General features: G+C 40.0%; 1 protein-coding gene across 1 annotated transcript in view; it reads left to right on the top strand.

The window, feature by feature from the left end:
• The window catches only part of nt5dc1 (5'-nucleotidase domain containing 1), a 76,426-nt gene that overhangs the window by 37,478 nt on the left and 23,093 nt on the right, over nucleotides 1-15,855 (top strand). Inside the window, exons 7-8 of the mRNA XM_085132182.1 lie at nucleotides 4,181-4,355; nucleotides 7,628-7,725. Coding sequence (XP_084988308.1) covers nucleotides 4,181-4,355; nucleotides 7,628-7,725 — 273 coding nt within the window. The remainder of the gene's footprint in view (nucleotides 1-4,180; nucleotides 4,356-7,627; nucleotides 7,726-15,855) is intronic.

Genomic DNA, 15,855 nt, shown 5'->3' with positions numbered 1-15,855 from the left:
GTTGTCATTGAATCCCCGTCCAAACTTTTTCTAAAGGTCTCTCAGATTTCTTATGGGTACGATAATGAAAAGCAAACCCGGGTTCCACAGTTCTCTTCTCAGTGAGGGTCCAATCTTTGGCACCTAATTTGCAAACTCAGATTTGAAGGTTTAGTTGCACTTTATGTAACTGAGCTGTTGTTCTTATTTATTTCAGTCATGAAAGTTACTTCAAAGTGACAACTTTTGTGTCATTTGTTTGAGTGATTTACCTTCATGTAGAGAGGATGAACAGTTTAATTGACTTAAAATGTCAAAAAAAGCAAGAAATGTCAAAAAGATCGGCTTTTTGACCTGACGTGAAACTTGTTGTGGACTTGGAACCTCCTTTTGACAGCTTTGTTTTTAGAGTATATTGCCTTTTTGTTATCACGAGTGTTATTTCGATAGTGAAGCTCCACTGTCACCGACTGAAAGGGGAAAAAAAGTGTGCAAGGGACATGATGCAGCAATTTGTGGTCGTTCTGCTAAAAATGGAAAGTCCACAGACAGAATGACCCGACCAGTTTTTCCACGTGGTTCCAACAGGTGCTGGAAAATGCTGTTTGTCTGGATGCCTTTTTAAGACAAAACACTGTAGATTATAGCTTCCCTTTAGAGATTTAGAACATGTGCTTTATACAGTGTATATACAGAGATTGATGTTCATTATGTATAATGAGAAAAAGAGTAAATGGATCTTTTCTCACATTTGTTTTCTTAGCCTTTATCTTTCCTGCTGGGGGGATAAAGAAAATAAATGAACGTGTAGATTGTGCCCCCTCATCACTTTTGGTGTGGCTGTTTGCAAAATGCTCATGTTCTCTGCCCTAATTTCCACTGCTACTGTTGATTTGTGTATCCTGTCAGGATGCTTTGATGTATCAAAGAGATTGACCTGCTGCAGGTCGTGGTTTTCTTTCACTGGGCAGCTATTCAGTTATGCAGGCCTGGCGCCTGCCTGCACAGTGCAGTGCCCAGGCACAGGCCTGCTGGGCCTCAGGGCACTTCAGTCCTATATTCACAGCTAGACACACACACTGTAGTAGCCTCACAGTGGTGCCAGAGCAACATTTTAAATATGCACTTCTCTGCGGGACTTCTGGTTTGCTTCTTCGCTTGCTTCTCTGCTTTAAATCATTTGCCTGGAAGCAGACAGAGGGCTGAGGAGCTATAGAACAAAATATAGAGCGTCTGTGAAATGAAAATACCGAGTTGTTTTTGGGAGGTGTCACTGAGACAGAAAAAAATAAAACAAAACGAAACAGCACTCAGCTGTGGCTATCATCCTGTTCTGGGATCACACTCGAGTGTTTTTTTTTTTTAGCATCTTTGTTCATATGAATTGCAGAATGGGTGGAAGTGTTGATCTCTATAGGGATGTGCTGATATATCAACTGTCTGCTGCTGTCAGCCAGTATTGACTGACACTGACATATCAGCAAAAGAGGCGATATATGACCAGCGTCTGTGGTCAGCATGTATATCTGCAAACAAATTTTTGCACTATCTGTTAATATTGATTAAATTGGACACTATGGATTCAGAATTTCCCTTGATCTAGCAACAGGACACTATTTACCACCTACAGCAGAACTACCACGTGCTTTTATGATGTTTTATTGTGGCTGGTATTGGATAAGGAATCCAATATCATCTTTTTAGCCATCTTCATCTCTGAATCTTTGCGGCGTGTTATTGAAATCTGGTGGGGTCAATGTTTGTTAAACACATGTAACTACTTCATGGAATCTTGCTGCTAGGAGAGTTCCCCTAATCCCCCACAGATGACCTCCCTGACTGTGGGTAATGAGGCAAGACAGGCTTTGTGCTTCCTGAGGAGCGGCCATGGTAGTTGAGACCCCTTTTTGCTGTTTAGCTAAAGGTGTAATGATCTGTGGATGCAATTAAAACTTCAGATGAGATTTTTTTTTAAATGTTTGCATCTGGAACACTTTCAAAAATGTGGATTTGAGGTTCTCACTGACCGGATAAACCAGATAAATGAGCCCTTTTTGCTTGTTTGTGTTTGTCACCATCTTCTGTTTAGACCTCTGTACTGCCTGTTTTGGAAAAAAACAGAGCGTTTTTCCTCTTCCATGTTAGTCCTATATTTGGCCACTGGAGGCCAGCATGCCCAAACATTTTAGACTTGGTGCAGGACTGAGAAACCGCTCAACCATATCATTCCCATGACAGGCAGTAGTTGTTACATACCTATTTATTTAGTCAGATTAAAAAAAAATAGACCTAAACAGAAAAGAATTTGGAACTGCTGCTATAAATACTGTGTCAGGTAGTCTGCTGAGGGTGCTGATGTCAGGATATTAAAAATGGTATAAACTTATAGAGATAAGTAATGTACTATAAGTAGAATGGAGCTCTTTTTTCTTCTGCTTGCAAAAGAAAAAACACAGCTTCTATTAAAGTTTGTCAGCAAATACCATCTGCTTCATATTTCTGTTTGTATATTGTTGCCTTTTATGTCAATTCCATCGCAGAACTGTGAGGTCTTTTGTCTGTAGAATTCATTGGGTCTACAAATAGTCACAATTTTTGCATTTTACAATGCAGAATGGCAATATTATATGTATTCATGTGTATTATGTGTTGTCAGGCAGTATCTGTATTCTTGATATATCGTGCTTTATTCATAGGTTTTTATAGTGATGAGACACATAACTGAGTTACATGTTTTAATGAGCCAGAATTGTTAATACTAACAGGAAGTGAAGTGATGGAGAAGCAGGGCCATGACCCTTAGGTCCCACTTTTGTGAACACAGATTCCAAAGAGAACTTTTTTTTTTTTCTGTATGGCATCTTTAAATATAGTTCATGTTTTTGTGTGTTTAGTTTAGTTTGTTTTTTTGAAGCTTGCTCAGCAGAAAAAAAATTGTGGAAAAGTTTAAGCACTTCAGCCTTCTTTGCTCAATCTGTAAACGTTTAGTCTCTCACGAGGAAAAATGGAAGCATGTGTCCTTTGATGTCTGTCTTTGAAAGAATTGCAGCTTTTTTGGGGTTTTGCAACAATATGCGAAGAAGCTAATTGATTACCATCTGTGCTGGTTTCTTATAGTAACCCAAAGACTCCTCGGGCATTTTTATGGTAGAAGATTTCAGTTTTCATTTTCTTTGTTTTGTTGTTTCCCTGCATCGTTGCATTACAGGTAGTTACTTGTATCAAAGTTTTAACGCAGCTGAAAGAATTTTATCCTAGAATAAGTGACCATAACTGGAGGTCAACATGCTGTCCTTTGTTATTAAAGTGTTATATTAGGTATAAAGATAAAGATGACCACAGATTACTTAAAAAAATCAGATTAGACAATAAAATTTCTACTTGTTTAAAAATGGACACTACGTTAGCAGTTGTGAACAGCTGGTACTTTCCATATAGTGTTACATTTGCACTGTATGATGGTACAGCAGACCAAAAACAGACCTGTGTTAGCCACTCAGAAACATGCTGTCAGTTTAGCTCTATGACACAACTGTAACTTACACGTATGTTACAATGGGGATCAATTTTAATGAGATGGTCAGTGGGTAGTAGGGAAATGCTGTTATGTTCAGCAGCTGAGGGTGTTCTAGCATTGGACTGTAAATAACAGATGAGTTCAGTTCAAGTTAATTCAATTGACTTCGATTTGTATAGCGCTACATTACAACAATAGGGGCCTCAGTTGGCTTTGTCTTGTCTTGTAAGGTAAAGAAGCTACAATAATATAGAGAAAACTCCCAAAATCAAATGGCCCACTTTGAGCAAGCAATTGGTGACAGCGGGAAGGAAAAACACCCTTTTAAAAGAAAGAAACCTTTAACTGAGCAGGTTCAGGGAGGCAAAGCCATGACCAGTTGGAGATGAAAAGATGAAGAGAGTGAAACAAGACAAAAGCCACAGTAACACTAACTAATGATGAACATAGGGAGAGTGAAAAAGAAACACTCAGTGTGTAATAGGAAGCCCCAAGCGGCATGGTAGTAGTGCTTCACAGCTACAGTAATCAACTATTACCATAGTAAATAACTATTGTAGCTTTGTTACTGGAGTCTCTGTCGAGGTGTGTCAGATTGTGGAAATCTGAATGTGAAATAGTAGCAGCGTCACTTTTGTTTACATAGCGTGCACTTGTCTTAACTACTGTTGTGTTTCCCCACAGATGATGCAGGGACATACTTCCCAAGTGTGAAGAGGGATCCAGGCCAGTACCTGCAGCGTTGTTCCGACTCTGTCAAGACTTGGCTGCGCAGCATGAAAAATGCTGGCCAGGTTCTGCTCCTCATCACCAGCTCCCATAGCGACTACTGCAGGCTCATCTGTGAACACATCCTGGGGTAAGACTGCCCACACGATACTTCACACTGGCACCTCCATTAACAAAGCTGGAACCTCATCTGCTTTGTTTACCATAACAATCCAAATAGGGTTTTTAACCTATTCTTTTTTCATTCAACTCACTCATCCTTGACCTTTCTAAACCTGCCCAGCAGGATGCTGATGAGGTCTGTGTTTTTAAATTGTAGCGGTGGGGCTACTGTTCAAATCACTGGCTTTGTGCATTACCAGCTTCCCTCTGTCTGCACTATACAAAGTGTGGTTAGAGCCTTGTTTTTGTAGCCTAAGCCCCATTTCACACTCGATCAAGCAGCAGTACAGGGCCTTGAAACAACACAGTGTCCACGTTGCTGCTGTGTTTGGACTTAGATAAGCCCTTCTTGTTCTTTGTCGGCTCTTATCCTCTTCTCTGGCCTTGTCGATAGTTTGGTTTTTTTTCAGTCTCCATTGCTTGAAGCTGTTGCTCCATGTGAAGTTTTCTCTGAAGTAAAGCAGGGGTCAGATGAGGTCAGGTTAAAGCCGTTTTGCTCTGGATGCCCTCCTCTTACACCATTACCTGTCGTCTTCCACAGAAAGCAGAGGCCTGGCTAAGTGTGTGTGTTTGACACACTCAGCCAGTGTGTCAAACACACACTCAGACCTTTACAAGGTCAGCAGATTTCTGTTATAAGACTTAGAAATTAGGCTGAAGTGGTTTAGGGAGGAGTGCTTGTGCTGATTGAGGTATTTGGCTTCAACATCCTTCCTGGTTGTCTTACAGCCGAAGTTTGTGTATTCTTCCAGGGAAATGTGTTGGTGGGTCATGTCAGCACATGATGTGTGACATGTTACGAAAGCACTTTATTGAGAAACGGGGCTTCTCCTTTGTCATCATGCCACCGTCCTTTTCAAGAGAAAATCGTCACTGGCCCACAGTAGTTGCAGTGTGGCAAATAGTGGCTGAACACCAATGACACGAGGCTGTCAGAAATAGCACAGGAAAGCCAGCTCTGTCCAACAGGAGAGTACAAGCTAATACTGACCAACCTGTCCGGTGAAGTGGGCATTACTATTTGGTACAACTGGATGAAGACTTTTTTTTTAATCAGAAGAATAGCACCATTTCATGATTCTGTTTATTCCACTGACTATATAAGCATGTTTTATGGTTTATATAAAATACTGAAAGTTGAGATGTTTATCCATTTTCTTTGGCTAATGTGGGAGTGGGTCATATGAGCAGGCAAAACGGAATTTAAAAAAAATTTAACTTAATTTTTTTAAACATGTACTTTTCAAAGAGGTTTTTACATGTCCACGTTTTGACTTATGACAAACTACTAAATAATATAAAATGTGAAAGAACTATAACATAACAAAAATATTTTTTATATATATTTTAAATATATTTTATAACAATATATGTAACAAATATAACAAATATAACCCTGTCACCCAGTGAGTGGCAGGGTATGGAGTGACACAGCATTGTCCAATGTAGTGGTTTATATGCAAGTGTACTGTCAACACAGACACAAATACAAGAAAACCGCCTTTGAATAGCTGTCCACTGTAGTGACCACTATGCATGAAAGGGTTAAACTCCTTGTCCCTGACCCAGTGTAGACAGTTTGGGGATGGCCCTTCCTTTTCCAAAGTCACACATCACTGTCTGACCTTCCCATAAACACACTCCTAAACCTCATGGAAAGCCTTCCCAGAAGAGCTAAAGCAGTTATAGTTGCAAAGTGTGGATCACAATCATATTAATATTTTTTTCAGTACAAGTAGACTTTTGAGTTCTGAATTATGATTGTTAAAATGTGCAGAAACCCATGTTTGCCACAGTTATATACTGTACTGTGCTATAATGAGCACTTTTATCATGAAGCAATTAAAGCTTGGCACACACTACGTCAGAGTTAACAGTTTACATATTTCCCATTAATATTTCTGTCTTGCTTCATGAGCCACTTGTTGGCTTCTCTCCTTATAAGGAAGATTCTTCCTCATAAACATGTATACTAAAGTCCTCATGACTGTAGGTTGGTGTTTACTTTAGTCTGCATTTCTTCACTGTTTATTGCTCTGTGTTTTCTATCATCTGTACTGATTGTTTATGCCAGGGGTCAGCAACCTTTAAGACCCAAAGAGCCACTTGGATGCGATTTCCATGCAAAAGAAAACGCTGGGAGCCGCAAATACTTTTTGACATCTAAAATGAAGATAACACTGTGTATATTGTTTGTTTGTTTTTTTACTTTTATGGTTTGTGTGAACAACTATGGTGTGTTGCTTAAATCCATGAAGTGCTACAAAGAAAATTACATTTTATTTATGTAATTAACACATTTTGAACTCTTAAAGAAATATAACAAAAGGAAAGACACCCAGCTGAACTAAAATGATCCATGTAGCAAACAAAAACTATTGTGAGCCGCCACCTTTATATCGCCTTTGGGCTTTTGGAGCCTTGACCTGACTTTCAAAAAACAATTGGAAAAAAGCACTATGCTGCTGAAAAATGAAAAATAGATATTTGCAAAATTCTGCCTAAATATGTATTTTACCTGGTTAATGTGTGTGGCGGGGTGTGGTCTGCAAAGCTACAGCCGGCTGTATGCGTACAGCAACCATGTGTGAGAAGTGGTCAATAAAGAGATGCTGAAAAGCATGTTCATGGAAACATCGTCGGGTCTGCCATGATACGTTTACAATGGGACTTCCGCTCCTGAACCTCTGCGCACAGCGTCTGCAAATCGGGGCTGTACGAAATCACTTTAATCTTTACGCAGGACTGTAAACTGTCATCTGTGAGGTGTGAGCGGTGTTTGTTTTTAACATAGTTCACGGTGGAGAATAGCTGCTGACATAATGTGGATCCGAAGATCCATAATTGACCTACCTGGGGTTGAAAGTCTTGATAAATGCACAGCGTTTTGGCGGGTATACCGGCTTCCGCAAGTGTGACGCTTATTTTGAGCGATCAAAAAATAATAGAATATAATTTTATATTTATATTTCAGTATCACAATAATCTTCCAATTTAGAACTACAAGTTAAAAAAGAACTAACATAAATAAAATACACTTCAGCTAATTACTTAAAAAAATAATTTATTTTCCCAAACCATGCAGAGCCGCACTAAAAGGACTAAAGAGCCGCATGCAGCTCGGGAGCCGCAGGTTGCTGACCCCTGGTTTAGGCTCATTCAGCCTCACTGTGTGCACTTGTGTACTTGGATGCTTTCCACAAGTTGTCGAGTCTAAAGAGTTTTCTCTGGCTGTTACAGGAAGGACTTTGAGGAACTATTTGACATCATTATCACAAATGCCCTTAAGCCAGGATTCTTCTCCTTGGTGCCCCAGCAGAGGCCCTTTAGAACCCTTGGTAAGTAAAAGATCACCACACCCATTTCTCAGTTATTTAAGGCTTAAAAATATCTGTAGAAAAGGCTCAAATATATAAATTTTGCACTGACTGGAGGTTTCAAAATGTTGTTAACCATCACATAAAAAGTACTTTTAATTAAACAAAAACAAAACATCTTTTTGCAATTATCTTGTACGTGTTTGTCATATTGTGTAATTACTGCTGCATGTCTGCAATTGAATATATTGGCTTTGCCACATTAAACAGCAAACTGGAATCACTTTGAGTCCAATGATCTGGTAATACTTTTTAAGGAATGGTGTTGTGTAAGTTTACTGTAGCTGACCTCTGTAATATGAATGTTTCAGGACATATAAGAGTGTACGTTAGTGGTTATTAACACCAACTTATTGGGTGTGGTTTCTGGATGTTTTCAGTTTAAGCCAAAGCTTAATTACAGATGTAAAAAGCCCCTCCAGACCATTCCCTGTGGATGATTTGACTAAAACAGGTCAAACTACACTGGCTCATGTTTAGTTTGCAATTGAGAGTGTTTAAAGGATGGACAAACCCACTGGTTTTGGATTCTACATTATGAAAGTGTCCTTAATTGAAAAAAAGAGGGTGGAATGCAAGTTTATCAGCCAAGAATATCAAGCTTGGCTAGTCACCAAAACTAAAGGGCAAGGGAGCCTTCACCTCCTTTGCTCACTTGTGACCTCAGTAAACACATTCCTAAGGCGAGAGGCGGCGTACACCCTGGACAGGTCGGCAGTCTATCACACAGAGACAGACAAGCATTCACACTCACAGTCACACCTATGGACAATGTAGAAATATTAATTAAGCTAACCCCAATAATTGCTTATGTTTGGACTGTGGGAGGAAGCCAGAGTACCCGGAGACAACCAGATGGTGGAGTTCTTTCTGACATCGACTGTTGTAACCCCACACCATTTACAACAGGCTTTTATTACTTTAGTAGTCTATTGATGGGAATGAGAGCTTACTCCAGCTATAACCACCACAGATTTTACATTTAATCTGAATATTATAAACAGCTGTGCGTTCTGTTATTGACAGCACTATCTGCAGCTTCCATGTAGCTTCTCCTACCTGCCCCACCCAACCCCAGACATCTGCTCCTAGATGCTGGTGGTGAAGGTGTGTCCTGGGACAGGGGTAGTTTCCTGGTATGCTCCCCATGTCTGGATTATCTGGCTGCCAGCAAGAACACTGGGGATGCATTATGTGTGAAGACGGGATGATCCACTCACTGAAATATTCTCTCCCTCGCCCTTAGCTTTGCCACGCTGGCAGAAGTAGCATTGGCATCTGGCCTCTATTCTTTCTTTTTTTTTTTTTTAACTGAAATTGTTGCTTCTGGTTCTGCACTCTTGACATATTCTCATTTTTATTGGCCAAAAGTTTATTTAGAACACTTAAAATTTATTACACTAGAGCTGATGGTTGAAGACCCACCAAGCAAGCTCAATTCATTGTCATGAAGGTGATCGCACAGAGCTGATCATCAGCTCGTAAATGATTGGTTTAAGAACAACGTCCACTTTTGTTCTGTTCATTTAATAGCTTTTCTGTGTGAAGCTGTTATATCTTCTTCCTTCTATATTCTGAAGACATTCAGATTCACAAATTGCATTTACTCCCTCATCATCTGCAGATTAGGTAACACTACATAAAAGTACTCTACAAGCACCTGGATGGTGTACTTGTAGATGGCCCAGCAGCTGAGTTACTGTCAGTGTGACAGTGACAGCACAATTTTCTGCCAATGCTGGCTCATTATGTCAGCAAATTATCCCTTTGAGTCTAGTATTATATTGGTGAGGTTGTTACTACTGTAGATATAAAAGTGGGACCAGTAATCCATCTATAGGGGCAATCGTGGCTCAAGAGTTAGCAGTTCGTCTTGTAATCGGAAGGTTGCTGGTTCGAGCCCCGGCTCGGATAGTCTCGGTCATTGTGTCCTTGGGCAAGACACTTCACCCGTTGCCTACTGGTGGTGGTCAGAGGGCCCGGTGGCGCCACTGTCCAGCAGCCTTGCCTCTGTCAGTGCACCACTGTGGCTACAATGTAGCTTGGCATCACCTATGGGTGAATGACTGAATGTAGTGTAAAGTGCCTGTCATTCTGGGACAGGATAGTTTTATCTGTTCAAATTCGTCAGTTTCTTTTAGATGTTTTGTTATCTGGCCTTCTTTTCTTGAGTGTACCTTAATGCAAGTCCTCTGTTTTTCTATCCATGAAGATCCATCTAGGCTTGACTATGACAGGATAAATGAACATGAAACTGAAAGTGTCACATTATGAAACACTAAAAAGCCTGAAAGAAAAAACTGGTGTTACAGAAACAGGACTTCTTAAGAGCTGCTGCTTATCTCAGCTGCACCATTTGCACTGCTCTGAATCCAAACCACATGACCCCATCACTCTCATAGCCAAGTGTCCTTGCAGCTGAGTATACACGTGTGCATGAGGATTCCCAGATGTTCAGGTGCTCATCCCTCGTCTTACTGTTTTTTCTCTGCTGTCAAAATGTTTCTAGCATATTTAACCTGAGTTTGAACTTGCTCTGTGGAACACTGTCTTTTTTATCACAGAGGGTGAAGGACTCCTTTTATCATTATGCTGCTGCTGGGTTTTAGATGCAGTGAGCCATCTATCCTGCTTCACAGAGAGGAGTCTGTAAATTCCGACAGGGAGCGAGCGTTTGCCATTGTTTAGATTGACTAAGGAGGCTTACTGCAGAAAGTTAAACAGTCATACAGTATACAGCAGCTTCAGAAAGTTTTCTTTTTGCACGTTTGCATTTTCACAAAGTCGGCCAAGTTTTGACATGATAGCAGATTTATTTAAAAAATTGAAATCTCTCCATTACCCAACTATTTAGATCCTTATGTTAGCTTTAACTATCCTCCAAGGAAGTAAATAGGACATCATTTAGAGAGGCACACATACTGTTAGAGCAGAGGTGTCAAACATAAGGCTTGGGGATCCAAATCAGCCTAGCAAAGAACTTTCATTCATTCATATTACTCATATTACTCCAAATGTGTGTGTATATGTATGTATATATATATATATATATATATATATATATATATATATATATATATATATACATACATATATATATATACATTTATACATACATATATATATATATACACATATATACATTTATATATATACATATATATATAAATGTATATATGTGTATATATATATATATGTATGTATAAATGTATATATATATATATGTATGTATATATATATATATATATATATATATATATATATATATATATATATATATATTAGGGGTGCAACGATACACAAAATTCATGGTTTGGTTCGGTTCGATACTTTGGTGTCACGGTTCGATATTTTTTCGATACAAGAAAAATGTTCATGCCTTTTTATTAATTTGTCATTTATTAAATTTTCATGGCACATTCTGCACCACATCTCTGTCCGTTCATCATTTGTTTGAATCCAGTTCACCTCCTGCAACCACTTTTCCGAGAATACGCGCTTCTTTTGTGGTTCGGACTCCTTCTGACATTTCTTTGGAGGTGGAGGAACACCAAAGTAATTGCTTAAAGGAGCTTCTTCGACATCTTTAAGAGTTCTAAGCAAATGTCTGTCCTCCTCCAGAAAATCTGATGTATGCAAACACGCGTTGCAACTTCTTATCTTGTGTGCGTTTTTTATTTTCAATTCAATTCAATTCAATTCAATTTTATTTATATAGCGCCAAATCACAACAAAAGTCGCCTCAAGGCGCTTCATAGATACAGAGAAAAACCCAACAATCATATGACCCCCTATGAGCAAGCACTTTGGCGACAGTGGGAAGGAAAAACTCCCTTTTAACAGGAAGAAACCTCCAGCAGAACCAGGCTCAGGGAGGGGCGGCCATCTGCTGCGACCGGTTGGGGTGAGAGAAGGAAGACAGGATAAAAGACATGCTGTGGAAGAGAGACAGAGGTTAATAACAGATACGATTCAATACAGAGAGGTCTATTAACACATAGTGAGCGAGAAAGGTGACTGGAAAGGAAAAACTCAATGCATCATGGGTATCCCCCGGCAGCCTACATCTATTGCAGCATAACTAAGGGAGGATTCAGGGTCACCTGGTCCAGCCCTAACTATATGCTTTAGCAAAAAGGAAAGTTTTAAGCCTAATCTTAAAAGTAGAGATAGTGTCTGTCTCCCGAATCCAAACTGGAAGCTGGTTCCACAGAAGAGGGGCCTGAAAACTGAAGGCTCTCCCTCCCATTCTACTTTTAAATACTCTAGGAACAACAAGTAGGCCTGCAGAGCGCGAGCGAAGTGCTCTAATAGGGTGATATGGTACTACAAGGTCATTAAGATAAGATGGGGCCTGATTATTTAAGACCTTGTATGTGAGGAGCAGGATTTTGAATTCAATTCTGGATTTAACAGGAAGCCAATGAAGAGAAACTAATACAGGAGAAATATGCTCTCTCTTTCTAGTCCCTGTCAGTACTCTTGCTGCAGCATTTTGGATTAGCTGAAGGCTTTTCAGTGAGTTTTTTGGACATCCTGATAATAATGAATTGCAGTAGTCCAGCCTGGAAGTAATAAATGCATGAACTAGTTTTTCAGCGTCACTCTGAGACAGGATATTTCTAATTTTAGAGATGTTGCGCAAATGGAAGAACGCAGTCTTACATATTTGTTTAATATGTGCGTTGAAGGACATATCCTGGTCAAAAATGACTCCAAGGTTCCTCACAGTGTTACTGGAGGCCAAGGTAATGCCATCCAGAGTAAGAATCTGGTTAGATACCATATTTCTAAGCTTTTCAGCGCCGAGTACAATGACCTCAGTTTTATCTGAGTTAAGAAGCAGAAAGTTAGTGGCCATCCAAGTCTTTATGTCTTTAAGACATTCCTGCAGTTTAACTAATTGGTGTGTGTTATCTGGCTTCATGGACAGATAGAGCTGGGTGTCATCTGCATAGCAGTGAAAATGTATGCTATGTCTTCTAATGATGCTGCCTAGGGGAAGCATGTATAATGTAAACAGAATTGGTCCTAGCACCGAACCCTGTGGAACTCCATAATTAACCTCAGTGTGTGAAGAGGACTCTCCATTTACATGCACAAATTGGTCTATTAGTCTATTGGTCTATTAGTCTATTGGTCTATTATCCACAAAGTCTATTAGATAGATATGATACAAACCACTGCAGTGCAATACCTGTAATACCTACAGCATGTTCTAATCGCTCTAATAGAATATTATGGTCAACAGTATCGAATGCTGCACTAAGGTCAAGAAGGACAAGCACAGAGATGAGACCACTGTCAGAGGCCATAAGAAGATCATTTGTAACCTTCACTAAAGCTGTTTCTGTGCTGTGATGAACTCTGAAACCTGACTGAAACTCTTCAAATAAACCATTCCTCTGCAGATGATCTGTTAGCTGTTTGACAACTACTCTTTCAAGGATTTTTGATATGAAAGGAAGGTTGGAGATTGGCCTATAATTAGCTAAGACTGCTGGGTCTAGAGATGGCTTTTTGAGTAAAGGTTTAACTACAGCCACCTTGTAGGCCTGTGGTACATAGCCGATTATTAGAGATAGGTTGATCATATATAAGATCGAAGAATTAATCAATGGCAGGACTTCTTTGAGCAGTTTTGTAGGAACGGGGTCTAAAAGACACGTTGATGGTTTGGAGGAAGTAATTATTGAAGTTAACTCAGAAAGATCGATTGGAGAAAAAGAGTCTAACTTAACATCAATGGTACTAAGAGTAGCTGTAGATAATATTACATCTGTGGGATGATTATTGGTAATTTTTTCTCTAATGATAAAAATTTTATTTGTGAAGAAGTTCATGAAGTCATCACTAGTTAACGTTAAAGGGATGGTTGGCTCAACAGAGCTCTGACTTTTTGTCAGCCTGGCTACAGTGCTGAAGAGAAACCTGGGGTTGTTCTTATTTTCTTCAATCAGTGATGAGTAGTAAGCTGTTCTGGCTTTGCGGAGGGCTTTCTTATAAAGCAACAAACTATTTCTCCAGGCTAAATGATGATCCTCTAAATTTGTGACATGCCATTTCCTCTCCAGATTACGAGTCATCTGCTTTAGGGTACGTGTTTGAGAATTATACCACGGGGTCAGGTACTTCTGATTAGAGACCTTAGTTTTCACTGGAGCTACAGTATCCAGAGTCGTACGTAGTGAGGAGGTGAAATTATTAACAAGATAATCGACCTCTGTTGGGGTAGCGTTCAGATAGCTGCTCTGCTCTGTGTTGGTACAGGGCATTGACGATGATAACAGTGGCTGGATTATATTCTTAAACTTAGTTACAGCGCTTTCAGAACGACATCTCCCATGATAAAGTCCACTCTCCACTGCTGCGTAATCAATTATTGTAAATGTAAATGTTATCAAGAAATGATCAGACAGGAGAGGGTTTTCAGGAAACACTGTTAAATGTTCAGTTTCTATGCCATATGTTAAAACAAGATCTAGAGTGTGATTAAAGTGGTGGGTGGGTTCTTTTACATTTTGAGAGAAACCAATTGAGTCTAACAACAGATTAAATGCCATGTTGAGGCTGTCATTTTTAGCATCTACATGGATGTTAAAATCACCCACAATAATTATTTTATCTGAGCTCAGAACTAAATTAGATATAAAGTCTGAGAAATCAGACAGAAACTCTGTGTAAGGCCCAGGTGGACGATAGATGATAACAAGTAAGACTGGTTTCTGAGTTTCACAGCTGGGGTGGACAATGTTAAGCATCAGGCTTTCAAATGAATTAAAAGTCTGTCTTGGTCTTTCATTAGTTAATAGACTGGTGTGAAAAATTGCTGCCACACCGCCCCCTCGACCTGTGCTTCGAGATTTCTGGTAGTTAGAATGACTCGGGGGTGTTGATTCATTTAAACTAACATAATCATCCTGCTGCAACCAGGTTTCTGTAAGGCAGAGTAAATCAATTTGTTGATCAATTATTAAGTCATGTACTAACAGAGACTTGGAGGAGAGAGACCTAATATTTAATAATCCACATTTCACTGTTTTACTCTTTGGTTCAGATGTGGATACTGTATTGTTCTTTCTTTGTAAATGTTTAAGTTGTTTGTTGCTGGTTTTTAGTTTGTTTTTTGTCTTTTTGGAAGCTGACACAGTCTCTATGGAGATGGGTTTTTGGGGGGGTAGCAGGAGGAGAGAAGTTGCAGAGAGGCGTGTAAGACTGCAACTCTGCTTCCTGGTCCCAACTCTGGATAGACATATTTTGAGGGGTTTAATAAATTTGTCCATATTTCTAGAAATGAGAGCTGCTCCATCCAAAGTGGGATGGATGCCATCTCTCCTAACAAGACCAGGTTTCCTCCAGAAGGTTTGCCAATTATCTATGAAGCCCACATCATTTCTGGGACACCACTCAGACAGCCAGCAATTTAAGGAGAACATGTGGCTAAACATGTCACTCCTGGTCTGATTGGGGAGGGGACCAGAGAAAACTACAGAGTCCGACATTGTTTTGGCAAAGTTGCACACCGATTCAATATTGATTTTAGTGACCTCCGATTGGCGTAACCGGGTGTCATTACTGCCGACGTGAATTATGATTTTACTGAATTTACGTTTACCCTTAGCCAGCAGTTTTAAATTTCCTTCAATGTCGCCTGCTCTGGCCCCTGGAAGACAATTGACTATGGTTGCCGGTGTCTCTAGCTTCACATGTCTGAGAACAGAATCACCAATTACCAGAGTTTGACCCCCAGCGGGTGTGTCACCGAGTGGGGAAAAACGGTTAGACAACTGAACGGGTTGGTGGTGTACCTGGGGCTTCTGTTTAGGACTATGCTTCCTCCTCACCGTTACCCAGGCGCCCTCTTTCCGCAGCTGCTTGGGATCTGCCGGGGAACAGCTAGCGGGGCCTACGCTATCTTCGGCTGCACCAGCTACAGGGGCCTGGCTAGCTAAGGGTGAATGAAGGGTGCGGAGCCGAGTCTCCAGTTCAGTAATCCTGGCCTCCAGAGCTGCAAATATGCTACATTTGTTACAGATATCATTACTGCTAAAGGAGGCCGAGGAGTAACTAAACATCTGACACAATGAGCAA

The sequence above is a fragment of the Neolamprologus multifasciatus genome, chromosome 15, assembly GCF_963576455.1.
Source record: "Neolamprologus multifasciatus chromosome 15, fNeoMul1.2, whole genome shotgun sequence".
Classification (NCBI taxonomy): Eukaryota; Metazoa; Chordata; class Actinopteri; order Cichliformes; family Cichlidae; genus Neolamprologus; species Neolamprologus multifasciatus.
Note: the sequence above shows the minus strand (reverse complement) of the source record. Positions and strands in the feature narration are given on the sequence as shown.